Genomic DNA, 27,720 nt, shown 5'->3' on the forward strand with positions numbered 1-27,720 from the left:
AGACAGGGATACAGATAATTTTTATTAAACAGTACAATGAGTGAATGAATACAGGGTTCTTTCCAGACATGGTAAAATGAATGAGTATGAAAGATTAATTAGTGCATACTACAGGTCAAACAATATTTACAAAGATGAATAGCTAGATAAGAATATCAGCTTTAAAAACATGCAGGATAGCTTTTCACCATTGTGCTTTTACACTGTACTCATAGTCAGAGCAGCAGACCTTCAGTGAAACTCCACTAGATACATTTTCCTCCTTCATTCATTTGTCACTCGTTTCTCATTTCAACGACAACAAGCTGTCTACTGGGGTGTAAAAGGATGTATTAGGCATAAGTCCAATGTTTTTGGGAGGGTTAGCGATTATATTTTGAGTTTGTCTACATTTAGAATACAAAAATATATTACCTCTAGAGTTATTCAACGAAAGTGATTTGCACAAAGTAGCAGTTCTCTTCATGGTGTGCCATTGTACCTCACCAGTAACAAAAAAGGTAATTAACATGAACTTCAAGTAAACACTAGTAAGAGAAAAGGATGACATTTCCCACAGCAAAAATGAAAAGAAACATTTATGATAGCTCTTGCATAGTGTATGTACTATAGGTATTGTTGTGGTCTCATTTTGACTGGGTCCTGCCCAACAGTCTGTAACCTGTACAGAAACACACACAGTAAATAATTTGGTGAAGCTAGCATACAACTGACTAATAACCTAGCTCTATGCAATGAGCAAACTGCAGGATCCACTTACAAGGGAAGCTGTCGGGGAAGGGAACAGAAAAAAGACACTTTATAGGGAAAACCACATTCACATCAGTGTTAAAAAAAAAAAAAAATGTTTTTACTGTATAGGGAGTTCATATGAAAAGAGAATGCTGAGGAAGTCTGGAATAGTGTCTAATCTATACATACTTGAATTTTATAAAGACAGGGTGAAGCAAATTCCAATTCAGTTGGAGAAAATGGTTTCAAACGCTTCCTAAAATGTGCGTTTAGATGTTTCACTGATAGTTTTCCGACCTGTGGGTTGTTTCTTTTCATTAGTTTCCTAAAGTGAAAGGCAGGGTACAATAGCCTTTTTTCAGTTCTTCCAGAGTCACCCTGTTAGGGAAGAGAAGTGATACTGTCACAGTGCATAATTGTACATTTGTCTTCTGTGTACTGTCTGTACATAGTTGAGACACCCTTAATGCCGTGTATATGCACAATTCAGAGATACTCCCATCTCTTGACCCTACTTTGCCTTGACACCAGTATTACAAGTCTATAGTACAGTACATAAATATCACAATTTGCATAGTGTAACAGCACGGCATTCTATAACATTGCACATCCTTTTCGCCCCCCCCTTTCCCTTTAAAAACAAAGCAACCAATAAAAACAACATAACGAGGATGAATTTGAATATCTATTTCATCTGGGCGTCGCAAAAGGACTTTACAGTTCTTTTCTGTCGGTCATCCAAAACGGTGCTGGACGGCAGCCATTTTGCACCTGAAAGCTCCACACGCGTCGTAACACTGACAAACAAATACAAATGTTAGAGATCAGTGCTACACAGAAGATACACAGGGATTGGAATAGTAGTGACTCATTCCCACGGTAAGACCGATAACTAAGCTGTCGGGTGTGTGTGTGTGTGAGATATATATATATATATATATATATATATATATATATATTTTAGTACTTTGGCTCAGTAGAATATAAAGACTCAGAATAATATGTGCACAGTATGGATACGAGACCATTGGGATACTTCTGTACAAAATGTCATACTTGAGGTCACGAAACATGACTGTTTCAATCTGAGGGGACACTGTAATCGTCACTTGAGATCAAACATGGGTCAGAAAGTTCTGCTTGCTAGCCTTAAAATTGACAGCAGACGATGAACGGACATCCTCGTGTCTGTTAACCATGCACCACTGGGACTTAACAATGCTGGTGGTATTCTGGGTAGTGTTCATTGGGCTCCAAGCGGAAGATTTGTCCAATAAGAAACAATTGTTCACTTTCTGTTGCATGCCCTAATGAACATGACCCTGGGCAGGCCTTCATGGTGTCCTGGCGTGCTAGCAGAATGTAGGCTAGAGATCCACTCTGTCCATAGTAAACTAGTGGATGGGGTACGCTATTTCGGGATGCACAATATCGGATGACAATCTTTTTTTTTTATTAACATTTTTAAATTTTTTAAATCGGCCTATCAGTAGACGTGATATATTGGCCGATAAAGCAATAGATCACCCTTCATATCACTATCGACTGATACTAAAATAGAGATCAGCCGTCATCAAATTGTTTGTAATCATGATTGGTCCCCGAAATTTACAAGGAGAAAACTTTATGGCCACATTGCAATACCAATACGGGAAAATTAATGGCCCAAAAATATGATTATCGTATCAGCCCATAATTTCCCCCATCGGTGCATCCCTAATATCCAGTTGGCACCCTTTAATGGATGGGTTCATAAGTTAGCGGATGATTTAGAGACCCGTTCTAGCCTTTCACTTCATCCAACAGCTCTATCCATATTCATGGGCGCTAGCCCCGTCTGCTCTGCCATCTCTGCTCATGGCGAGCTTAGCTAGCGGATGGTGTCGAGATCCGCCCTTGTCCTCTCTGCGTTGCTGCTGCTCTCCAGGCCTATGGAACCTCTCAGTTCATGGCGTGCTGGCGGATGGTGTGGAAGATCCAGTCCATTTTGGTGGTCCAGCCGCCGTGGTGGGCATCATTCATCTGCTTCATGAAGTAGTCCAGGGCCTCCTGCTCCGTCTTGTCCAGGGCAAGGGTCTTACGGATGTAGGCGATGTCGTCGAACGACTGCAGCTCGGGCATGCCGGAGCCCAGCATCATGGAGAACAGGTTGATGAAGAGGTTGGCGTGCTGCCGGATGGCCAAGTAGGCCTTGTAGCACATCTCCTGAAACCTGGGGGAGTGGGAGGACATTTGTGAACCTAGCTGGGTTAGGAAGCACGTGCTTTTGTGCTAATAACTGTGCTTCAAAATGGCTCCTGAGGGGATTAATAAAGTTGTAATGTATTACCAGTAGAGCAATGATATCATTCTGTATCACAATTTCATGTTCAGATCAATTAAAAGAGTTCCCCCATGTAGCCTTTTTTAAAAGCACTGCCTTGTACTTCAGAGTAGTGAATCTAATCCCTAATATTCACTGATAGGAAAGTGAACATTAACAAAAATACAGATACTGTACCTCTCAAACTCCCTGGTTTTGGTGCACTCCTGGGTTCCTTTGCTGATAACGATTAAGAAGTCCTGTGTCAAGACAAAAGGCACCCGCTCTCGCTTGTAGCCAAACTTCTTCTTCTTGTGATCCAGGAAATGGCCAAAGTCGATGTGGAATAGCTGCAAGGAGAAAAGACCAAACAAAGAGCATCACAAAAACTGCTGAGAGGCCTCCTATAACCAGGGAATGTCAAGGGGGGAGGGGGAGGGGGAGGGGGGTCTTTGTAGGGTTGCAAAATTCCAGTAGCTTTCCCATAGATCCTGGTGGAGGATTCCCAGATTTCCTATGTAATTCCAGAAATCTTCACATCAGGATTTCTGGAAAACTAGGTAATTTTGGGAAACATATTAGTATTTTGCAACCCTGAGTCTGTGAAGTACCTGTCCATCATCTTTGACCATGATGTTGCTGTTGTGTCGGTCACCGATCCCCAGGATGAAGGTGGCTACGCAGTATCCCGCACACGACCGTGTGAACAAGTCAATGGCCTGGTCATACCTGGACACATGTCAATGGGTATATATGTCATTAGACCAAAGACATGAAACTACAACAATCCTATTGCAGCTAAAGAAAGACATCCATAAGGCATTTTATAAGAATACAGCACATTCCACTTACAGGCAATTCGTGGATACTTTTGCCCTTTCAAGGATTAACCCCGCCATGTGACAGTCTATTCCTTAATATACACCCAATATTTCTAACCACATAATCTAGCATGACAAAAGCGTTTAGCACCTAGCATAGCTTAGAAGAACACCATGTAGAAGAAAGTAGGAATGAAGGCCTACTGGTCATGCATTCTAAGATTTATGCTATGCTGTTGTGGCTATTGGAACATAGCCTAGTGCTCACATCTCTCCCCTGTTCTTGTCCTTGAGCCACTGGTGCAGCGTGTGGCTGTTGAACTGCAGCGCCCCCTTCAGGCCTCCTTTACACTGGATCTGCATGATGGTGTGAGAGTTCCTCACCACCTCGATCAGGCCCACGCAGTCGCCAATGGACAGGCAGCCGTACGGCAACATCCTGGGGACAAAAACAACCAAATAGGATGACCAGTAGGTCTACCATGGCTACAGTCTTTCATCGATACATCATTCATCTACCAGTCATTCCATCTAGATACACATGCATTGATTCCTTCAGGTTCAATCAGAAGTGCATCCTGACGGTCAATCCACCAACGGAAATTGGGATGTGATCAGTGCAATATGATACAGATCTAAGAAATATTACTCCTAATCTGGAAGTAACAATTCATTTCCCTGATTCATTTAACTAAGCAAGTCAGTTAAGAACAAATTCGTATTTACAATGACGGCCTACCTATGGAAGCTACGCATTCACTCCCTTCAAAAATCAACCCGAGTTTCAATCGACCTACATTCCGCCGTTTCGCATCTCATTTAGGCTACACTAGCTTCCAGTTCAGAGTTTACATTATTAGCTCCTACGGAAAGTAATGGACTCAATGTTTAACGGATCGGACGAGTCGCTCCTAATTTTAGGCTCCTGCCATCAAGGAGAAGAACATGAAGGGTGTAATGGACTATTCATTCGTGCTACTGCGTTATTGCGGATACAGAGACTAGTACCTGAGATCGAGCCCCTGGTTCTGCCAGATGTTCTCCATTATCCTAATGATCTGCAGAGTCAGCATGTCCTGCCTCAGATCTGAAGGAGAGGTGAGAGTGAAATAGCAGGATGAGGAGTCTGAGCTTTGATCACACTAATGCAATATGAAGCGGTGCCAGGGCAAAATGGGATTCAGTAAGCATGTTTATCGTCTAGTGTGTCCATAGTGAGTCAAGGGGGTTGGACGATTCGTTTTGCATTAGAAAAATGTACCGTCTCCATTTTTGAAGATGATCTCGTTGCTCTGGAAGAGCAGCTCTGACATCATGTCGGGATTCTCCCAGTTGAGCCACAGAGGCCGTTTGGCCGATGACATCATCCGGCACTCTTCCAAGCTGAAAGAGATGGCAAACGTATCAACAGACTCAGAATAACGTTATGAAAACATTTTGAACACAGTACAGTCTGTCATTAAACCGGAATTTCACAGGACACATTTCTTGGTTTCTTTCTTTAAACATTCAGAAGAATATGTGGACGTTCGTGGTTAAGTCTACTGTGAGTAGTACCGGAGGTTTCCCAGCTGGTGAGCTGGGTTGAGTGGAGAGGTGAAGCTCTGTAGGGCATCCATGTAGTCAGGCCTTTTCATCTGCTCCACCAAGAACTTCATCTGAACCTGAGGGCAGAGAGAGAGTGCACGCTTCACTTTACTGCAAGTGTAGGGAGTCCATAGTCCTGAAGACCAAGGAGGCCTTCATAGCAGTTCCACACTCCTTTTTGCTTAGTATCTACCGGTAGTTTGTTGTAAGAAAAACATGATCACAAAAAAGACTGATCAATTGAGGCTTCCATATTAGGGTGGGAAGTGGAAAGGCCTTGATCACATCGCAAATGTTACCTTCTGGGCCTCATCCTTCTTCTCCTGCTTGAGGAGGTCTGTGAGGTTGATGAGCTTCTCCATGGCCTCCACCTGTCTGCTCAGGTGCTTCAGGTACATGCCACAGGCCCGGCAGTAGGACTCCAGCAGCAGACCAAAACGTTGGCTCACTGTCTTGTTGTGCATCTCAGACCTGGAGGCAGAGAGAACAACTTATGCGATTGTGCACCCCTGTACAAATGTACTAGCAAGTCTTTTCTCAATCAATGTAACCTCTAAGCCTTTTCTTTACGTAAACCTTAAAATGAAGAAATTAAGCATGTTCTACAAGATTTTACACCAGCAGAATGGAATTCTGGCTGCCTAAGGCATATTCAAGCAATCCACAACACACACATTTGGTTTCATAAACACCATAAGGCTAGTGGACTAGTAAGGAAACAAACAGAAATCAAACTCACTTGAGATGCCAAAAGAAGAAATGTCCTATCCGCTGATTGGTCAAAGCCTTCTTCAGCAGAAAGCGGGCCAGTGGGTTATCGAGGTACTGCTCGTACTTCAGAACCTGGTGGCCAGAAATGCAGTATGTTCAGAACACACACCCAAATAAAATGCATCCGATAGGATTAGAAGCCACCATGTAAAAGAAAGCAGTTAGCCTGAGGGGTCATATTGAATTCTTTATGTAGTGTCAAATAATTAAAACACTGTCAAACGTAGGTGTCAAAGCCATTCAAAAACACATCAAGCTGACAGTCAGTGACAGACATGTTGAATCAAAGAATAGTATGTGAATAGAATAGACAAGCCACACCCCATCTCTTGATTCATTACAGACGAAGAGTGGTTCTTATTATTGTACCTGGACCAGCTGAATGAGGTATTGAGAGAGTCTGTCGTCCGTTAAGTATTTTTCAAGGCACTTCACAGCAAAGTCTCGGATCATGGGATCGGGGAAGTTGCAGTCCAGCAACTCCATGGCTTGTTCTGGCTTTATGGCTGGCCAGTCCTTTAAAAGGCAATACATCTGGAACAAAGATAAAATTGGAAAAGTATATAAATTGAAATCAAAGTTAGAGGAACAAACTGGAAAACAAAACGGATGACATGACAGTCTTAACAATGGCATCCAATGGCTAAATGAGAACTGTGGGTGTGTTCGTAAATTCACTCTGGCTACGCTTGTAAATTCACTCCAGCTATCTACTCCAATTTCAGAGCACAGAATAACTGATGAATTTACAAATGTGCAACACGAGTTGAAGATGGCCAGTGTCAGTAAACGTCAGCATAAAAACACAAGTCAATTGTTGCCAGCAGCACAGTGACCGTAACCAACATTCTAGATAACATGAAAACAGCCTAACCAGCTCTGCTAGGGCAAGTCAAATTGTCAGAGTGAGGTGTCCTCATTTGTGTCTGGAAGTAGCTAGCAAGCCAGCCAACATTAGTTTGGGGGCTAGACTGCCGTTGTAAGGTAAGAACGCTTGGAATCAACCGTACTCCGCGCTCTGAACGCTCAGAGTGAAAAACTCTTAAATTACAGACAGACAATCTGACAACACTCTGAAATTACAAATGCCCAGAGTGCAATCTAAATTTACCAACACACCCTGTATTATATGAATGTACACTGAACTAAAATATAAACACAACATGTAAAAAGTGTTGGTCCTATGTTTCATGAGCTGAAATAAAACATCCCAGAGAGTTTATATATGCACATTTCTCGAAAATATCACCGTTGCCAAGATAATCCATTCATCTGGCAGGTGTGGCATATCAAGAAGCTGACTAATTAAACAGCATGATCATTACACTGCTCCAACTTGTGCTGGAGACAATTTTTATTTTACCTTTATTTAACTATGCAAGTCAGTTAAGAACAAATTCTTATTTTCAATGACGGCCTAGGAACAGTGGGTTAACTGCCTGTTTAGGGGCAGAACGACAGATTTGTACCTTGTCAGCTCGGGGATTTGAACTTGCAACCTTCCGGTTATTAGTCCAACGCTCTAACCACTAGGCAACCCTCCACTAAAATGTGCAGTTGTGTCACAATGCCAGATGTCTCAAGTTGAGGGAGCGTGCGACTGGCATGTCCACCAGAGCTGTTGCCAGAGAATTTAATGTTAATTTCTCTACCATAAGCTTCCTCCAACATCGTTTTAGATTATTTGGCAGTACGGCCAACTGGCCTCAAACGCAGACCAACGTGTAACCACACCAGCCCAGGACCTCCACATTCGGCTTCTTCACCTGGGGGATCGTCTGAGACCAGCCACCCGGACAGATGATGAAACTGTGGGTTTGCACAACCAAAGAATTTCTGCACCAACTGTCAGAAACCGACTCAGGGAAGCTTATCTGTGTGCGCATTGTCCTCACCAGGGTCTTGACCTGACTGCAGTTTGGCGTTGTAACCAACTTCAGTGGGAAAATACTTACCTTCGATGGCCACTTGCACGCTGGAAAAGTGTGCTCGTTACAGATTAATCCCGATTTCAACTGTACTGGGCAGATGGTGTGTATGGCGTTGGTTGGGCGAGCGGTTTGATGATGTAAACGTTGTGAACAAGAGTATCCTACAGTGGCGGTGGTGTTATGTATGGGCAGGCATAAGCTACGGACAACGAACACAATTGCATTTTATTGATGGAAATTTGACTGCAGAGATACTGTGACGAGATCCTGAGGCCCATTGTCGTGCCATCCAACTGCCCCCCATGATAATGCACAGCCCCATGTCGCAAGGATCTGTACACAATTCCTGGAAGCTGAAAATTGGTAAATCCGACCACAACGCTATCCTCCTGATTACGGCTTACAAGCAAAAATTAAAGCAGGAAGTACGAGTGCCTCGGTCTATAAAGAAGTGTTCAGATGAAGCAGATGCTAAACTACAGGACTGTTTTGCTGTCACAGACTGGAACATGTTCCTGGATTCTTCCGAAGTGCATCGAGGACGTCGTCCCCACAGTGACTGTACGTACATACCCCAACCAGAAGCCATGGATTACAGGCAACATTCGCACTGAGCTAAAGGGTAGAGCTGCCGCTTTCAAAATGCGGGACTCTAACCCGGAAGCTTACAAGAAATCCTGCTATGCCCTGTGACGAACCATCAAACAGGCAAAGCGTCAGTACAGGGCTAAGATTGAATCATACTACACTGGCTCTGGCGATCGTCTTATGTGGCAGGGCTCGCAAACTATTACAGACTACAAAGGGAAGCACAGCCACGAGCTGCCCAGTGATATGAGCCTACCAGACGAGCTAAATCACTTCTATGCTCGCTTCGAGGCAAGCAACACGGAGGCATGCATGAGAGCATCAGCTCTTCCGGACGACTGTGTGATCAAGCTCTCCGTAGCCAACGTGAGTAAGACCTTTAAAGAGGTCAACATATACAAGGCTGCGGGGCCAGACGGATTACCAGGACTTGTGCTCCGGGCATGTGCTGACCAACTGGCAGGTGTCTTCACTGACATTTTCAACATGTCCCTGATTGAGTCTGTAATACCAACATGCTTCAAGCAATTCACCATAGTTCCTGTGACCAAGAACACAAAGGCAACCTTCCTAAATGACTACAGTGCTTTGAAAGGATGGTAATGGCTCACATCAACACGATTATCCCAGAAACCCTAGACCCACTCCAATTTGCATACTGCCCAAACAGATCCATGCAATCTCTATTGCACTCAACACTGCCCTTTCCCACCTGGACAAAAATAACAACTATGTGAGAATGCTATTCATTGACTACAGCTCAGCATTCAACACCATAGTACCCTCAAAGCTCATCACTAAGCTAAGGATCCTGGGACTAAACACCTCCCTCTGCAACTGGATCCTGGACTTCCTGACAGGCCACCCCCAGGTGGTGAGGGTAGGTAGCAACACATCTGCCACGCTGATCCTCAACACTGGAGCTCCCCAGGGGTGCGTGCCCTGTCCCCTCCTGTACTCCCTGTTCACCCATGACTGCATGGCCAGGCATGACTCCAACTCCATCATTAAGGTTGCAGACGACACAACAGTGGTAGTCCTGATCAACAAAGAGAGCCTATAAGGAGGTCCGAGACCTGGCCGGACGGTGCCAGAATAACAACCTATCCCTCAATGTAACCAAGACTAAGGAGATGATTGTGGACTACAGGAAAAGGAGGACCGAGCATGCCCCCATTCTCATTGACAGGGCTGTAGTGGAGCAGGTTGAGAGCTTCAAGTTCCTTGGTGTCCACATAAACAACAAACTATAATGGTCCAAACACACCAAGACTGACGTGAAGAGGGCACGACAAAGCCTATTACCCCTAAGGAAACTAAAAAGATTTGGCATGGGTCCTGAGATCCTCAAAAGGTTCTACAGCTGCAACATCACTGCCTGGTACGGCAATTGCTCGGCCTCTGACCACAAGGCACTACAGAGGGTAGTGCATACGGCCCAGTACATCACTGGGGCGAAGCTGCCTGTCATCCAGGATCTCAACACGAGGCGGTGTCAGAGGAAGGACCTAAAAATTGTCAAAGACCCCAGCCACCTCAGTCATAGGTTGTTCTCTCTACTACCGCATGGAGTACCGGAGTGCCATGTCTAGGACATGTCTTCTCAACTGTTTTTACCCCCAAGCCATAAGACTCCTGAACAGGTAATCAAATGGCTACCCAGACTATTTGCATTGTGTGCCCCCCCCAACCCCTCTTTTTACACTGCTGCTACTCTGTTTATCATATATGCAGTCACTAACTAACTATACATTCATGTACAGTGAGGGAATTTGTACATTTGCCCACGGACAAAGAAATGGTCAGTCTATAATTTTAATGGTAGGTTTATTTGAACAGTGAGAGAGAATAACAAAAAAAGAAAAGAGCATGTCAAAAATGTTATAAATGTATGATTTGTAGCTATAGTAGCTATATTTGTACCAATACAAAATGGTCCAAGGCAAAGTATTATTATTTTTTAAAAGGACACTACTATGATTTGCATTTTAATTAAGCAAATAAGTATTTGACCCCAAGCAAAACATGAGTTAGTACTTTGTGGCAAAACCCTTGTTGGCAATCAGAGGTCAGACGTTGCTTGTAGTTGGCCACCAGGTTGCACACATCTCAGGAGGGATTTTGTCCAACTCCTCTTTGCAGATCTTCTCCAAGTCATTAAGGTTGAGGCTGACGTTTGGCAACTCGAACCTTCAGCTCCCTCCACAGATTTTCTATGGGATTAAGGTCTGGAGACTGGCTGGGCCACTCCAGGACCTTGTGCTTCTTCTTGAGCCACTCCTTTGTTGCCTTGGCAGTGTGTTTTGGGTCATTGTTATGCTGGAATACCCATCCACGACCCATTTTCAATGCCCTGGCTGAGGGAAGGAGGTTCTCACCCAAGATTTGACGGTACATGGCCCCGTCCATCGTCCCTTTGATGCGGTGAATTTGTCCTGAAAAACACCCCCAAAGCATAATGTTTCCACCGCCATGTTTGATGGTGTTCTTTGGGTCATAGGCAGCATTCCTCCCCCTCCAAACACGGCGAGTTGAGTTGATGCCAAGGAGCTCCATTTTGGTCTCATCTGACCACAACACTTTCACCCAGTTGTCCTCGGACTCATTCAGATGTTCATTGGCAAACTTCAGACGGGCATGTATATGTGCTTTCTTGTGCAGGGGGACCTTGCGGGCGCTGCAGGATTTCAGTCCTTCACAGCGTAGTGTGTTACCAATTGTTTTCTTGGTGACTATGGTCCCAGCTGCCTTGAGATCATTGACAAGATCCTCCCGCATAGTTCTGGGCTGATTCCTCACCGTTCTCGTGATCATTGCAACTCCACAAGGTGAGATCTTGCATGGAGCCCCAGGCCGAGGGAGATTGACAGTTCTTTTGTGTTTCTTCCATTTGCGAATAATCGCACAAACTGTTGTCACCTTCTCACCAAGCTGCTTGGCGATGGTCTCGTAGCCCATTCCAGCTTTGTGTAGGTCTACAATCTTGTCCCTGACATCCTTTGAGAGCTCTTTGGTCTTGGCCATGGTGGAGAGTTTGGAATCTGATTGATTGATTGATTCTGTGGACAGGTGTCTTTTACACAGATAAAGGGAGTGCTCCTAATCTCAGTTTAAGAGTGTGCTCTTAATCTCACCTCGTTACCTGTATAAAAAGACCTCTGGGAGCCAGAAATCTTTGATTGAGAGGGGGTCAAATACTTACTTCCCTCATTAAAATGCAAATCCATTTATAACATTTTTGACATGCTTTTATCTGGATTTCTGTTATTCTGTCGCTCACTGTTCAAATAAACCTACCGTTAAAATTCTAGACTGATCATTTCTTTGTCAGTGGGCAAACGTACAAAATCAGCAGGGGCTCAAATACTTTTTCCCCCCTCACTGTACATACAACCTCAATTGGGCGGGCCGACCAACCAGTGCTCCCGCACATTGGCTAACCGGGCTATCTGCATTGTGTCCCACCCACCACCCCCACTTTTACACTACTGCTACTCTCTGTTCATCATATATGCATAGTCACTTTAACCATATCTACATACTACCTCAAATCAGCCTGACTAACAGGTGTCTGTATGTTTGCCTCGCTACTTTTATAGCCTCGCTACTGTATATAGCCTGTCTTTTTACTGTTTTATTTCTTTACTTACCTATTGTTCACCTAATACCTTTTTTTGCACTGTTGGTTAGAGCCTGTAAGTAAGCATTTCACTGTAAGGTTGTTGTATTCGGCGCACGTGACAAATAAACTTTGATTTGACTGGTTTTCCACACCCCTACTTAAAGGATAGCTGTATTCCCAGTCATGTGAAATCCATAGATTAGGGCCCAATTGATTTAAATGGACCGATTTCTTTATATGAACTGTAATTGTTGTGTTTATATTTTTTTTCAGTGTATATCAAATGTCCCCTTGCCATGGTAGGCTAGAAAGACCGCAATTGAAATGACTGTTTACCTGTGCAACCTCATCCCTGGAGTTCCATTTCACTGCCAGGAGAATCTTGGGCAGTATCTCCGGGATACTGACGCAGTAATGTCTACAGTGAGAGAAAAATAGCAAACATTTGAATGTAGAAAATTGCTTTCCTCCATTAAGATCACACACTTCTCAAATCATGAGCAGCACACATATTATTATAACCAGTACCTTGAGCAAGTAACCAAACTATTTCAGGTGTAAGAAATGTTGGATAAATCTTACATGGGATTTGTTTATGCTTTTTTCATAATATAAATATATGCATTTGTTGATAAAGCACACAAGAGTAATACCTGTGCCTCCAGAGGAAGTCCTTCTCCTGCTCAGTTATTTCAGACAGTGGGTCTCTGTTACACACCAGGCGCAGCTGTTCGTTGTCGCTGTCCGTCAGAGGGTTGTCCCTTGCCAGTCTGTTACTCTGCAATAGAGAACATTATGCTGCTTATTAAAACTACAGTACTGGTGGAAAGCAGGGTCACATTTAATAATCACTCAGTTGTAAAAGGTTTCGCAATAGAAAACGAAACCCGAGTTCATATTGGACACACCGGTTCACACCTGGTTCAAAGCATTTTGTTCATGTTTTATGCATCATGAACATGTCACCAGTATCTCCTGGGGCATCTCTAGTACACACACACACAACTTGTCAACAGCATTAACCCTTTGACATGTACGATCACATTTGTGATAATTGTTGAGTGGTCCCTGCAGCATACCGTTGCAAATATGTGATTGAAACAGTAGCAACCAAACACGTCTAAACAGCATTGTTGTCTGAAAAGCATCTAAACAATGTTTTGTATTGATGGGAAATAAAAGGTCTTTACAACTTTATCCCTAAATTTCACCTTTTGTTTAAATTGTATTTTTTTTAAAGTGAACTTCAGCCAAATCATACAGAAGACATCCACATTCATGACATAAACCAGTATAAACAGGTTTTGCAGATTTGTTTATTTATTTAAAGCCACTAACTTAACAGCTAGACTTGTTTACAATGTACCACATCTCTGGTAAGCACAAGGGAGTAATATTGTTTAGAAAATAGATGCGTGGGAGCTAAGCTAACAGCAGCTAAATTCTTTATGATGGCAGCCATGTTGGTTTATGTTTGACAAGCGAAAACTCCCTAATCACAGAATGCCTTTGACTACAAGATGCAAATAAACAAAGTCAAAGATGGCTGCTCCCATTGCATGAAAAAGATTAACTTATTTGTAATGTTCTGAAAAGTGGCCAAACTGTTTGATGTAAAAACATTATCACCTCACAGGTCATCACTACAAATACAAGCTAGCCTAACTGTAGCGCGAGAATTAAACACAGATGAAACCCTTTTAGGGGGGTTTATGATGCAGGAAATATTACTATGAGGGATTTATCAATCAAAGGGGGGCAAACACAGAAATTCATACACTAAATAAAAATCCTGAGGTACCATATATACAATTGGATGCCACGTTCATGGGAACTCTGAACATCCGACTTTAGTGCATTGAAGACAACTGTTAACTTAGGGGGGAGCTCAGGCTGGGAAAAATGCCAACTCTGAATTGCAACTCGGGAACTCAGGCCTCTTTCTAGAGCTCAGACTTTCCGACCTGAAGATCACTCACGTCACGATTTGACCGCATATTTTTCAGAGTTCCATCAGTCAAGTGAACTATCCCATCACCCCGTTAAAAAAAATAAAAAATAAAAAAAAATAAAAAAAGACGTTTTATAACATCTTTGGTCTGACAACCAGAATGCATTGTATAATGTCAACGAATATGGTGCCACACATAGCTGGCAAACAGCTTAGCGCATCATAATAAGAACAACCTTTTAACAACAAAAAAAAGTATTTTATACACATCATGTGTCCATTACAATCTATGCAAGAATCAGAAAGCATGATTTGTCACCAGCAGCTGAAAACATACAGTACCAGTCAAAAGTTGACACACCTACTCATTCAAGGGTTTCTTTATTTTCTACATTGTAGAATAATAGTGAAGACATCAAAACTATGAAATAACACATTGAATCATGTATAAAAAATAAAAAAAAGTGTTAAACAAAGCTTCAAACATAAATTGTCCGCAACAGTGAAATGGGCTACTACTTTTGTGAATTAATAAAGAGGCGGAACACACCTCAACTGTTAGAAAATTAAACCTGTCCGAAAATAATTTTTAATTGACATAGCCTATAGATAATTAGTAGGCAGCGTGCCTTGGTTTGAGGGCAGCACGGGTTAAATGTCCTGCTGTGTAACAATCACATTTTGTAACAGTGAGTACATTCAGACATCACGAGCATGACTTTTTTTTATTTTATTTTTAAATACACTTGTGCGACTGTCACACAAGATATTTGGAACTCATACGTGAAAAGGTTAAATCATTACAACAGATATATATATATATATACATACAATGTCAATATTGACTTAGACCAAACAAAAACACTTGGGACTTACCAAACCGGTGTGGCAATAGTTAAAGCCCAGCTCCCGGGATATGTTCCAGTTGGCGTGCTCCTCGATGGCCGGCATGTCGGGGAACTTCACTGGGTTACTGAAGTGGTCAAACTCCAGCTCCAGGCAAGGGGTTTCCTGTGGGCCCAGAGCAATATAATGGAAAGGTCATTTGGGGTCATCCAAAAGGGCTTATGAGAACAACGGCACCCTATTATTGTGGGATTAACTTGTGTGTCAATGAGTAATTAATAAAGATGGATAAGAGGCTTAGACAGTGAGAGGGGAGATGCAGATTATTTCTAACTGTAGCTTTGTGTGTGTGTGTGTGTGTGTGTGTGTGTGTGTGTGTGTGTGTGTGTGTGTGTGTGTGTGTGTGTGTGTGTTCCAATGCATGTCTTTCCATATGCGTGTGTAGCTAGCTAGCCTACACCTCAGACCTTGTTCGGATTGGAGCCGGTGACTCCGATAGCATTGAGCAGGTCTTCCAGGCCGTGGGGCACAGGCCATAGGTTGAGGGCCATCTTTCCAGCCACCAGCGTGTGGGTGTAATCAAACAGGTTGATGTTTCCCCAGGCTAGTGGACAGTGCTCCTGCAGCAACATTAGCACAATGATGGATTGTAGTCAATGTATGGAGTTGCATTGAAATTGGGATCAATGTAAAATCGAGGTTAAAAATGTGTAAAGAGGATATAGAATCCCAAGCTATACAAGTACGAGATTGAAAGCTATTGTTGTGCAAAGAAAAACCCATGTGACACACAAGTAGGATTTGTCAAAGCCAGGAAAGTGAGTGGTACTGTTCAGATCAATTACACTACCCAAACACCAAATTCATTTACTTTTTCCACGTCTCCATGTATTCCCCAATCATTATTAATCTACACAAGGTATCTCAAACTGACTGGCGGCCCGGAGGCCACATCAGGCCCAAAAGCTGTTTCCCTCCAGCCTCCATGACAACAGTAACACCGACATTAACTCAAAATACCTGGGGGCCAAAGACCTGATTTACACTATTGATACTTTGGTCAAACCAAAGTAACTATTTTCTGTCAGAAACAACAAATTCCTGAAACCGGTGGGCAGGAGGGAGAGCTCACCTCTTTGGCCCCCTTCCTCCCTTTCACAGAACAGATTGACAGACAGAGTCGGGCAGCGCGGGGGATGTCTGGAATGTACATGTCGTAGTTCAGCCACTCGTTCCACCTTGGATGTACAACAAAAACATTCTCTCAAACAGACATCCCTATGAAGCTAACATTAAGTAGGCTACACTACAGTATGTGATTTAGCAAGTACTTAATTAAGAAAGTAATTTATTATGGATGCAGGATGGCATACCTGGGGTTTGAGCACGGCACGCGCTGAGTGTTCACGTTGTCACACAGCTGCTCCCCACCGTGGTAAATCCCAGTCCGGACGTAGATCTAGATCAATAGCAGAGACACACATGAATAATTTACATAGATGTCTTTGATAGAAAACCTTTATTGCACTACTAAAAAACAACAATGACATCCAGAACATTTGGGCCCCAAACGTGATCTAAAATGTAGTTCCCCTTCTCCACGAGGACCTGCACTGAACACAACTGACAACCGGGATCAGTGAGGATTTTTTTGAGGGAAACAGGGAGGTTCTACTTGAACTTGTTTAATAAGAACATGGGTTTTTGTTTTCCATTGCAAAACATTCTGATACGCCCTAGTGAACACCACCCAAAGGTCCTCAAGTACAGTACCTTGTCAATGTCCCTGATGTTGACATTGACGTAGGTGGCACACAGTATCCTTATCCTCAGAGTGCCGTTGATGGTCCACAGAGACTTGGTGGCCGTCTCGCCGTTCATGTAGGGAGTGGCCGTGGAGATGCGTCGGGCATACGAGGGCATGGTAAAGGTGTCGATGGGCAGCTGTGAGTACAGACTGTCCTTGGCCATTAGCATGAGGTTGGGCATGCGCCCCAGCATGATGCAACTCCTTACGTACTGCGAAGGAAAGGCAATAGACATTAGAACATTAGACGCTACACCAAGCGAGAGGTATTAAACATTCAAGAATGGAAAACATTGTTTTGCACAGTTGCTATTACCTGTGTAACATTGCTTGCTAGTAGAGGTCGACCGATTAATCGGAATGGACGACTAATTAAGGGCCGATTTCAAGTTTTCCTAACAATCGGAAATCTGTATTTTTGGACACCGATTAGGCCGATTTTTTTTCTCTTTTTTTTTTACACAATTATTTAACTAGGCAAGATAAAGAACACATTCTTATTTTCAATGACTGCCTAGGAACACTGGGTTAACTGCCTGTTCAGGGGCAGAACGACAGATTTTTACCTTGTCAGCTCCGGGATTCAATCTTGCAACCTTACAGTTAACTAGTCCAACGCTCTAACCACCTGCCTCACGAAGAGCCCGCCTGTTACGCGAATGCAGTAAGAAGCCAAGGTAAGTTGCTAGCAAGCATTAAACTTATCTTATAAAAACAATCAATCATAATCACTAGTTATAACTACACATGGTTGATGATATTACTAGTTTATCTAGCGTGTCCTGCGTTGCATATAGTCGATGGAACGCAGGGGGATGATTTAACAAAAGCGCATTTGCGAAAAAAGCACAATCGTTGCACGACTGTACCTAACCATAAACACCAATGCCTTTCTTAAAATCAATACACAGAAGTATATATTTTTAAACCTGCATATTTAGCTAAATGAAATCCAGGTTAGTAGGCAATATTAACCAGGTGAAATTGTGTCACTTCTCTTGCGTTCATTACATGCAGAGTCAGGGTATATGCAACAGTTTGGGCAGCCTTGCTCGTTGCGAACTAATTTGCCAGAATTGTACGTAATTATGACATAACATTGAAGGTTGTGCAATGTAACAGGAATATTTAGACTTAGGGATGCCATCCGTTAGATAAAATACGGAACGGTTCCGTATTTCACTGAACGAATAAATGTTTTGTTATCGAAATGACAGTTTCAGGATTTGACCATATTAATGACCAAAGGCTCACATTTCTGTGTGTTACATTATAATTAAGTCTATGATAGAGCAGTCTGAGCGATGGTAGGCACCAGCTATCTTGTAAGCATTCATTCAAACAGCACTTTTGTGTGTTTTGCCAACAGCTCTTCCCTGTGCTTCAAGCATTGTGCCTTTTATGACTTCATGCCTATCAACTCCCAAAATTAGGCTAGTGTAACCGATGTGAAATGGCTAGCTAGTTAGCGGGGTGCGCGCTAATAGCGTTTCAAGCATTATTTGCTCTGAGACTCGGAGTAGTTGTTCCCCTTGCTCTGCATGGGTAACGCTGCTTCGAGGGTGGCGGTTGTCGAAGTGTTCCTGGTTCGAGCCCAGGTAGGGGCGAGGAGAGGGACAGAAGCTATACTGTTACACTGGCAATACTAAAGTGCCTATAAGAACATCCAATAGTCAAAGGTATATGAAATACAAATGGTATAGAGATATAGTCCTATAAATACAACCTTAAACCTCTTACCTTGGAATATTGAAGTCTCATGTTAAAAGGAATCACCAGCTTTCATATGTTCTGAGCAAGGAACTTAAACATTATCTTTTTTTTATTTTTTTTATTAAATGGCACATATTGCACTTTTACGTCTCCAACACTTTGTTTTTGCATTATTTAAACCAAATTGAACATGTTTCATTATTTATTTGAGGCTAAATAGATTTTTATTGATGTATTATATTAAGTTAAAATAAGTGTTCATTCAGTATTGTTGTAATTGTCATTATTACAACTAAATTTTTCAAAAAATGTCAGGTTAATCGGTATCTGCTTTTTTGGGTCCTCCAATAATCGGTACAGGTTATCCAATTATACTCTGTCGACCTCTACTAGTTAGTCATTGGACAGTCATTCAAACACGCTACAGACAGGATTCAAAGAAAGAATGTCCTCATTCTTTTTCAAAGACAAAGTTTCAAATCACAGACTGTCGTCAAAAAAAGCTTTTTGGGAATTTCTTCTTTCGATTCGCTTATATTCAAAAAACACACAGGCAAGAGACTAACAACAGATGTTGGAATGTATCCCTATTCAAGATAAGGAGTAGGCATCAGAGCAGTGTGTGTTTACCTTGTATTGACTCAGGGGGTATTTCTCCAGCAGGTACTCGTCGCAGCCGCACACCTTGAGGATGTACTTGCCCTGATACTCCTGCACGCACATCTTGAGCTGCTCGTGGGACAGCAGCATGCTACGTGTCTTCTTGCGGATGGCCTCTGCGATCACGTGCTCCGGCACGCAGTCATGGTTGATCTTCAGCGTGTACTTCTGCTTGTCGTTGCTCGGTGACACGATGACCCATATGACCACTATGATTTGACCTGGAGGGAAAGCGGAATAAAGGTGTTATTAAAGTATCATAACGTGGTAATCCAAGTAAATGTAAGTTCAAGTCTTCCACCATCCAACCCGAAACATCACGCGTCACCAAACCACCATATATTTAAAACAAGTGGATGGTGGTTCTGTCAATGCTTACAATAGGCTATTTTGATACAATTGTAGGCTGTACGTGGCTGTGCTATTTTCCCTTTGCCACAGACCCCAAAACTTAATTGTGTCTCCCATGTCCTACCTTTGTCAAGCTTATTGAAGATGTGCTTAGGTAGTTCTACTGACGACTCTACATTGGGAGGATAGACGTACAACGCTCTACTGATGGGTCCGTTAGTGTCTCGGAGGTCCACAGACTCCTTGCAGACATTTAATATGTTCCTTCTAAAGTCCTGGACCTCTGCGTCCTTGACCAGGTCAAACTCGCATATCGGCATTCCTATGGCAAAACCTGCACACACAAAAAAAAGAATTTCATGCACTTCTACAGCTACATTTTATCAAGCTTTATCCTCTCAGTATTCATGAAATTTGAGGGCTTGATTTGAAAACGGCCTGAGGTCACACCATTCTCTGTGTGCTTATGAGACGTCAGTGACTTTGTATAAAGAATACAAGAGACATACCAATTTCTCGGTTGAGTATTTTCTCCTCTCGGTTGCCTACTGGCTCGATGACTTTCAGGAAGGCCTGAAAAAGCCTTAGGTCGCACAGTCTCCTCGTCTCATCGTAGAACTCCTCTCTCTCAGCCTCTTGGGTAACGCTGACAAAGATGTAGGAGGTCTCCTCCTGTAGGAGGTGGTGGAGCGGATACTTCCTGGCCTCCTTGAAGAGTTCGTGTTTCACCGAAATGAGTGTGGCCTCACGTGTGCACTCCAATGTCAGAATCATCCCATTGGGGAGAAGGCAGTCCACCATGATGCTTGGGGGCATCAAGTGCATGCCCCATAGTTCCCCCGAAGATGGCCTGGGAGGCATGGTGGTCGGGTCGGCTGCTCCTCACTATGCTAATAATTACAATGAGTTGGGTCGACCAGCTGGAGAGAGAGAGGCAATTACATAAGATGCAGTGACCCATTTATAAAATTTCCATTCTGCATGAGATAGTTAGCTACTAAATATGTTTAATGAGAGCAGAGGCATTGAGTGCAAGTGCTCACTAATAACTATCATATTATAGCAGGCAGTTGCTTACAGTACATTATAAAATAAGTTATATTGTTCATTGTCCCAAAAAAATGGAAATGCATGGGGACAGCTCAAGCAGGAAACTACAGTTCCTCTTGGACAGATGTTGCTCGAAGAAAATATTTTTACATAACAATAGACAGTTTGATAGCTACGTGGAGAGGTTGACAGGTCACTCACTGTGTAATCTGACAAACTAACAGTGGTGAAGCAAAGTGTCACAAGTAATGGAACGGGAAGACTGTAGTTAGCTAGTTAAATGAAGTAGCTACCTAGCATGCTAACTAACAGTTAGCGGTTTAGAGAATTTTGTAACATCATTAATTATGTCCTATGGGTATATTAGGATGACACACGTTTGAGAACTAATCGGCAATTGTTATTTGCTCACTAGAATGCATCTATAGCTAGTGAGTGACAGGGTTAAACTTAGCTAACTAAAACACCGGTGCCGCTAGCTAGCTAACAAACCGCTACGTTAGCCATTAGCAAGCTAGTTGTTTGTGCAGACTTAGCTAGGCTAGCTGGCACAAGCTCAATGTCCAATGTCAATGCCTCATCATATTTACAACTAGCCGTGTTGTCGTCTCGTTAAATTATGTATTTATTAGTTATGATTGTCTTTTGACACCATTTTCTATTTTATGACAAAATACCTGGCATTTGCAGGCAAACAGTTTTGGTTATCGTCTCGCTCAAGTAACGCCCTGTTTTCAGTCATAACATGCAACTTTCTCCCGAGAACAGCTAGCAAATTTGAGGCAACTGTGAGCTAGCTAGCTAAACAAACCATATTCCTACCCGTTTTAGACCTCAGTCGTAGCGCTGGCTTGCTACTCCATCCAAATGTCGGGACAGTCCGGTTTCTCAACAAAGACGTCTTTCACTGTCAATATGAATGTTTTCCCAAATAATACGTCCATTACATTCCATGTCGTGATGCCCAGCTAAATAGCGAAAAAACGGCATTTTGATTGCTCGCAAGCCGCTGGTCAGAGAGCTTCATGTTCGTTTGACAAAGCTGCCTGCCTGGCGGTTTCCACTAGCTTCTATAACCACAAAATCCAAATTGACAAAATAAAATATATACAGCTGTTTGGTCTTAATATAAGATTAGGGTTGAACATAAGGTTGGCAGTGTGGTATAGGTTAGGATTAGGTTTAAAATACAATTTTAAGAATATACATTTAAGAAATGGGCGGGGTTTAGGACTTTGCGGCTATAGAAACTAGTGACGACCATTGGAATCGGGCTTTTGACCTCGGAAGACATGATGCATAGAATGTTCTTTCTGCCTTCTATTCAAACAATTTATGCCATCTCACCAACAGCATTTTATTAATACATTTGACATACTATTTAAAAGTGTTAAAACACTCAAAAATATTTGCAAGAAAACACAGTCCTGAAATAAAAGCGTTATATTCTGACAGCATTGCAACAAATCAAGTTTTTAAAAAATGCATGAGTACCATAAATAGGGTGATGTAAGACAGGGGTAGCCAACAGTAGTTGGTAGCCAGGAATGGTAAACAGGAGGGATGCATCTGTTTGAATGCTGGACGTGAACAAAACCCTGCACTTACAGTCCACCAGAACAATTAGTCCTACTGGTCACTCCTTATGGCTATCGATCCAAAACTATGTGTCACGCCCTGACCTTAGAGATCCTTTTTATGTCTCTATTTTGGTTTGGCCAGGGCGTGAGTTGGGGTGGGCATTCTATGTTTTGTGTTCTAGGTTTTCTATTTCTGTGTGTTTTGCCGGGTGTGATTCTCAATCAGAGGCAGCTGTCTATCGTTGTCTCTGATTGAGAACCATACTTAGGTAGCCTTTTCCCACCTGTGTTTTGTGGGTTGTTTTTATTTTTTTATTTGGTGTCTACACCAGACAGAACTGTTCCGGTTATTCACGGTTTAGTGGTCAGTTTAAAAATCATGAACACGTGCTTTGGTCCACACCTTCTTCAAACAGCCGTTACACTATGCTTCTGGTCATTGTTATGAAGGGGACAGCAGAGGGGGTCAAATTCAAGGAAGCCACCTTTCTTGCTTGTAAAAGATTTACTGCTTTCCATAGCTGTCAGAGGGAGCTGGAAGTGGGCAAGTGGCACACCCCAAGAGACGCCAAGTAAACAACACGTGTGATAACAGTGAAACCGACAATGTCAAAGATGTGATGAATCCATACAAGGTCTATTTCCATCCAAAGCCAGTCCTATGCAAAGCCAGGGGCAAAGTTTGTCTCAAGCAAGGAAAGGCAGAGAAAGGCTCTGTCATGCCAAATGCCCTCAAAGGAAATCTGCCCAGTGACAGTGAGATAAAAAAAAAAATTGCAAGAAAGCTTTTATTGGGATAATTTCTAAGAAATTCTGAACAAGAAGGTAGGGTTTATTACAGTTGCATCATTTGTAAACAATTGCTTGATTGTAGAAATGCTTTAAATTCACTGTCAAAGTATTTATTTCATTTTGATATTCCTCACCATGGGAAGTCATAACTGCATCAATATGTTATTTTATGAGGTAATTTATTGCATACAGAGCTAAATGTGTAAAAAATAAACATGATGTATCAACTTTCCTTGGTTGTCATCAGAGAGACACAAGACAAAGAGAAACATTTTTGCATAGCACACAATTTTTGTATGACAGACTGAACAATAAAATGGTAACAACTGTAAATAATATAAGCTATGGCTGACCCCTAAAATATGTTGATGCTCTCATTCAGCAATTTCCCCATAAGATTCAGCATATTCTAGCTAGTTCGGGTATTTCGACAATGGTCTTTAACCCTCTTCTGCAAAAATGGAATACAGGAACTGCACAAGGTTTTAACTTTGCTCAACACAGTAGGTCATGAACACTTATCTTCAGCAAACACAGTGGACAATTTGGGAGAATGAACTCTCATTCTGTCAGCACAAATTTTGCTCGGCATTGTCGTCTGTGAGATAAAGGACACGTGCTGAACATTACTCCAAATGTAGGATTGTAAGAGAGGGTACCCAACTTTCTGTTAGAGCCCTGTGTTCAAAGTCTGCAAATCATTTACTAAGTATTTCTTATTGAGGTCGCATTGTCGAGCGGGAACCTGCAAGTAAGCATTTCATTGTACTGTGTATCCTGTACATATGACAAATAGACTTGACAAGGTAGATAAAAAAAAAACATTAAAATAGCCTGTTCATTTCTGTGAAAAGGTTGCATATTCTGACATGTATGCATAGCTGCGGGAAGCAGGGTTCCTGAGGGTGCTGCAGCACCCCCTGAAAAATCTGAATTAAAAATAAAAATTAACGAATTTTTTTTTTAATCACAAAAGTAGTGCACTGGGCCTTTAATTGTCCTGTATTAGCAGACTGATATAGCCATCTGCAGCATCAGCGCGGGCTAAAGGTTTGTCCCCACCCCCAAACTACTTCCCACTACTATGCATGCATGTTGCTTTTCAGTCAACAGAGGTCATGCATTAATTTAGCTGCTTAGATGTCCATTTCAGAACATTCCTTTCACATTCAATTTGCAACAGTCTGTAAGTAGAACAGAAGCAAATCAAGCCACCAGTTCCAAATGTCTCAGTATTGAGAGAGCGACATTACAAGAGATCACAGGGCCATTAGGTTAAAACAATCCCTTTCATGTCATTATTTGTCTGGACTTGAGACCATGTTTGTCACTCTCAGTTACTGCGCTAGCAAGCTTCACCTCTTGATCTTGACTACCTGCTCACACATAATGGAGAGGTACTGGGTGAGTTTGACCATGAAGATTATGGCAGTGCCCCCCGTGAGCATGCAGGAGGGCCAGAAGAGCGAGTAGAAGACGGCGCTGTGGTCGTACAGTCGGGTCAAGAGGGCGCTCTCCTGCTGGTCGCTGGGGTCGTAATAGCAGGGCACCTGCTGGTGCGGCTTCAGGCGTTCTGAGATGTTCACGATCATGTGGTGCATGGCTGTAGTGTCCTTGTGACACTTTGGTACGTAGAAACACTGGACAGAGAAAAGTTGGTGGCAATGATGTTAGTTCAGGTCCCTTAATTTATTTTATTTTACCTTTATTTAACTAGGCAAGTCAGTTAAGAACAAATTCTTATTTTCAATGACGGCCTAGGAACAGTGGGTTAACTGTCTGTTCAGGGGCAGAACGACAGATTTGTACCTTGTCAACTCGAGGGTTTGAACTTGCAACCCTCCGGTTGCGTGCCTTTGTAAGCATCCCCAGATACCCAACGTGAATATTTATTCGTACAAATAAACTTGTGTTCCTGTTGACTTAAACATGGAAATAGAGCATCATGAGTCATGCAAAGCTCTAGGAGTTTTCCTGACCACGTGACCAGGAAGAAGCAGGCCCACATGACCCTGGCTTATGCCAACAGCAATAGATTTCAAACCATTCAGTCATTCACAGCCTCCATTCTGACCCTCGGTTCACCTCAAAGTTGGAGTTCCAGCTCTCCTCATTGTGAGATAAGCGGCTGAGCCTGCCCGTGGTGTTGACACTGACGTAGACCTGCAGACAGGGGTACTTAGAGCCTCTCCAGCAGTCCGAGCCACAGCTGTAAGAGCAGTTCACGTCTGCCATGATGGTGGAGTTGACCACAAAACAGACACTCTCCTCTGTCCACACACTATATGGAGAGATAAGGGGAAGAATTCAAAGGTATTGTAGGATTTTACACAGCGGCAGGTAAACATATATTTATCTCTGTGGTCAAATAATATTGCAGAATGATTTTGGGGTATAAAAATACAGAGTAGACACCCCTCGGAGGTAGATGCGTAATTTTCACATTCCAATTTAGCGTTTAAACATTGCATTTGCACTGATAACTGATAACTCTCCATAATACTGTGGCATGCTGTGCTATAGTGTTCACACAACAAATACTGACAAACAAACATACTGCATAAACACTACAAAGCCAGGTTGATTGAATTGCAGTCTATGAGAATTAGCAACAGCAGAGTTCACCAAAATTACAAAATAGACAAAAAATTATCCACTGTCAGATTGATAGTGCAATACCTGTCTGCGTAAGAGCGTAGTATGGTGATGCCCAGGACAAAGTACATCATGATCGACGCAATGACCATGGCCAGGCCCAGGAGAATAGCCCGGTCCTCTCCAGCTTTCAGAGCCGTCACCGTCTTCTTGTCCAGCAGGTCAACATCCCGGAACTTCTGGTAGATGGACCTGAGGTCGTGGTCAGACCAGGATTGGGGTCAAGTCCGTTTTAATTCATTTTACAAGAATACTTATTTTTTACTTTAATCGTTTGAAATGTTCCTCAATTTAATAATGGGGAGAACCATCGTCTGTTTCCTACTTGGGGGAACCTCCACTGCATGTCAGCATAAAATATATGTAAATTAATTCTTCAATTGGAGTGATTTTCAGAGTGACACTGTACCTCGTCGCTCCTCCTCCCGATGATGCCCCTCCTGCACTTTTGGCCCCTGTCACAAAGAACATCTTCCCAGACACCCCAAGACCTCTGCTCACAGAAGAAGCTGTGCGGACAGACTGCTGGAACTGCCTGCAAAAAATAACAGTCCGTTATCACTCTGAACTCTATATATAGATAGTATAGATAGACAGATCAACAGTAGATTAGACATTTTGCTCAATATTGATTTGTTAGATATTGAGGAATGAAATGGCATGAATCACACTCATAATGACAGATTATCGATTATAACATCGGATTAGATTAATGATGGTAATTCCTAGTATTTCATCATCGGAACTCTTCAGTCAGCCCGCTTATGACCCCTTTTGCCAACTTTTGTGTCATGGAAACAACGCTGAAATAGAACTCTGTTGTTTGAAATATAGCATTTATATGTACCATCACAGATACAAGGCAACAGGCGCTCTTTTGTTATTTCAAGACAGTTTTGCAACTCAAGTATAGAGATGGAGCAAAAGAAAAAGTCTACCTGTGTCGCGTGATTTTGCAGTCAAATTCACTACCCTTTGTGTGAAAGCCAATTCTAAGTTGTTGGCAAAATATGAACAGGTTGATACAATTCAAAAGGAATGACAAAGTAGGCCTATTTCTTCCGAGACATCAAGCATAGGTGGTAGAGATCCACCATAACCAGGATCGAGACTCAATTACTTGAATAGGACGGTAGTGTTCCTCTAATGTAGTGGACGGTTAGGTGCAGCGTGTCACCAGGTGAACAAACATCTCATTCAACACAAAGAAACGTTAATAAGGTGAGACAGGATAATAGTTGACTATGGATGAACCGTGTTAATGTCGATCAAGTTGTCTTGAAAGACGTACCTGCTGGAGCATGAACCATTGGAACGTAACCCCTGTCAACACAAACTCATTGGCTGGCACACCGAGTCCAGTAAAGGCATCTTCACTGAACATTCTACCCCCAAAAAACAGATCCAAACAGGGAGGGACTACCTGAAGTAGTTCAATAAGAAGCCATCATTTTCGTTGTCTGTTGAAAAGTGTTTTGCCTTCTTTTGCTACGGTGTGCACTAATGAATATGACCCAGACGTTACGACTTATTTGTTTCAGGTCGTCCAGGGGTCAGTGTGTAAGGTGAGGGTCGATGCAGTCCCACTTTGGAGATTGCCAGGCCTTTATTTGAAAGTATGATTTGGAACAAATACATTTCCATGACTTGATTGCAGTGGTGCAATACCAGCGTGTGCATTTGTCAACATCAATTGGGCAAAGCTCATGTCCCCTGCTATACCAATACTTGAGCCTTGAAACACGCCACACAAAATTGCGAGCGTAAATCGCGCTCCTCCAACCTTGAAGATTGGCGTTGGGCATGGTAGGATAGCCCTTGCCTCTGCACATGCATCTAATTTCTCTCATCTTAAATCGTAGATGAAAATAAAAACAGGCCGGAAATGTACATATTTGTAACTGTTTTACTCCCTTCCCACTGTGCAAAAACTGGTTGAATCATCAGGGTTTCCATGTCAT

The 27,720-nt window shown here is 42.6% G+C and overlaps 2 protein-coding genes across 2 annotated transcripts; both read right to left on the bottom strand.

The window, feature by feature from the left end:
• Positions 1-9: 9 nt before the first annotated feature.
• On the bottom strand, positions 10-21,956 carry LOC118402342 (phosphatidylinositol 4,5-bisphosphate 3-kinase catalytic subunit alpha isoform-like). Its single transcript, XM_035800484.2, has 21 exons — positions 21,555-21,956; positions 20,192-20,602; positions 19,807-20,016; positions 19,302-19,552; positions 16,925-17,170; positions 16,525-16,610; positions 16,284-16,389; positions 15,619-15,771; positions 15,182-15,316; positions 13,008-13,132; positions 12,691-12,772; positions 6,583-6,747; positions 6,182-6,285; positions 5,742-5,913; positions 5,413-5,519; positions 5,117-5,238; positions 4,864-4,942; positions 4,124-4,294; positions 3,646-3,763; positions 3,233-3,384; positions 10-2,944 (listed from the first exon to the last, which is right to left on the bottom strand). The coding sequence occupies exons 2-21, from the start codon at positions 20,541-20,543 to the stop codon at positions 2,674-2,676; spliced, it is 3,207 nt and encodes a 1,068-aa protein (XP_035656377.1). The 5' UTR covers positions 20,544-20,602; positions 21,555-21,956; the 3' UTR covers positions 10-2,673.
• Positions 21,957-22,458: 502 nt separating this feature from the next.
• Positions 22,459-27,456, bottom strand: LOC118401718 (calcium-activated potassium channel subunit beta-2-like). The gene is made up of 4 exons (XM_035799300.2): positions 26,169-27,456; positions 25,784-25,951; positions 25,190-25,385; positions 22,459-24,744 (listed from the first exon to the last, which is right to left on the bottom strand). The coding sequence occupies exons 1-4, from the start codon at positions 26,228-26,230 to the stop codon at positions 24,460-24,462; spliced, it is 711 nt and encodes a 236-aa protein (XP_035655193.1). The 5' UTR covers positions 26,231-27,456; the 3' UTR covers positions 22,459-24,459.
• Between the last annotated feature and the right edge of the window lie 264 nt (positions 27,457-27,720).

This window comes from Oncorhynchus keta, chromosome 23 (assembly GCF_023373465.1).
Source record: "Oncorhynchus keta strain PuntledgeMale-10-30-2019 chromosome 23, Oket_V2, whole genome shotgun sequence".
Taxonomy (NCBI): domain Eukaryota; kingdom Metazoa; phylum Chordata; class Actinopteri; order Salmoniformes; family Salmonidae; genus Oncorhynchus; species Oncorhynchus keta.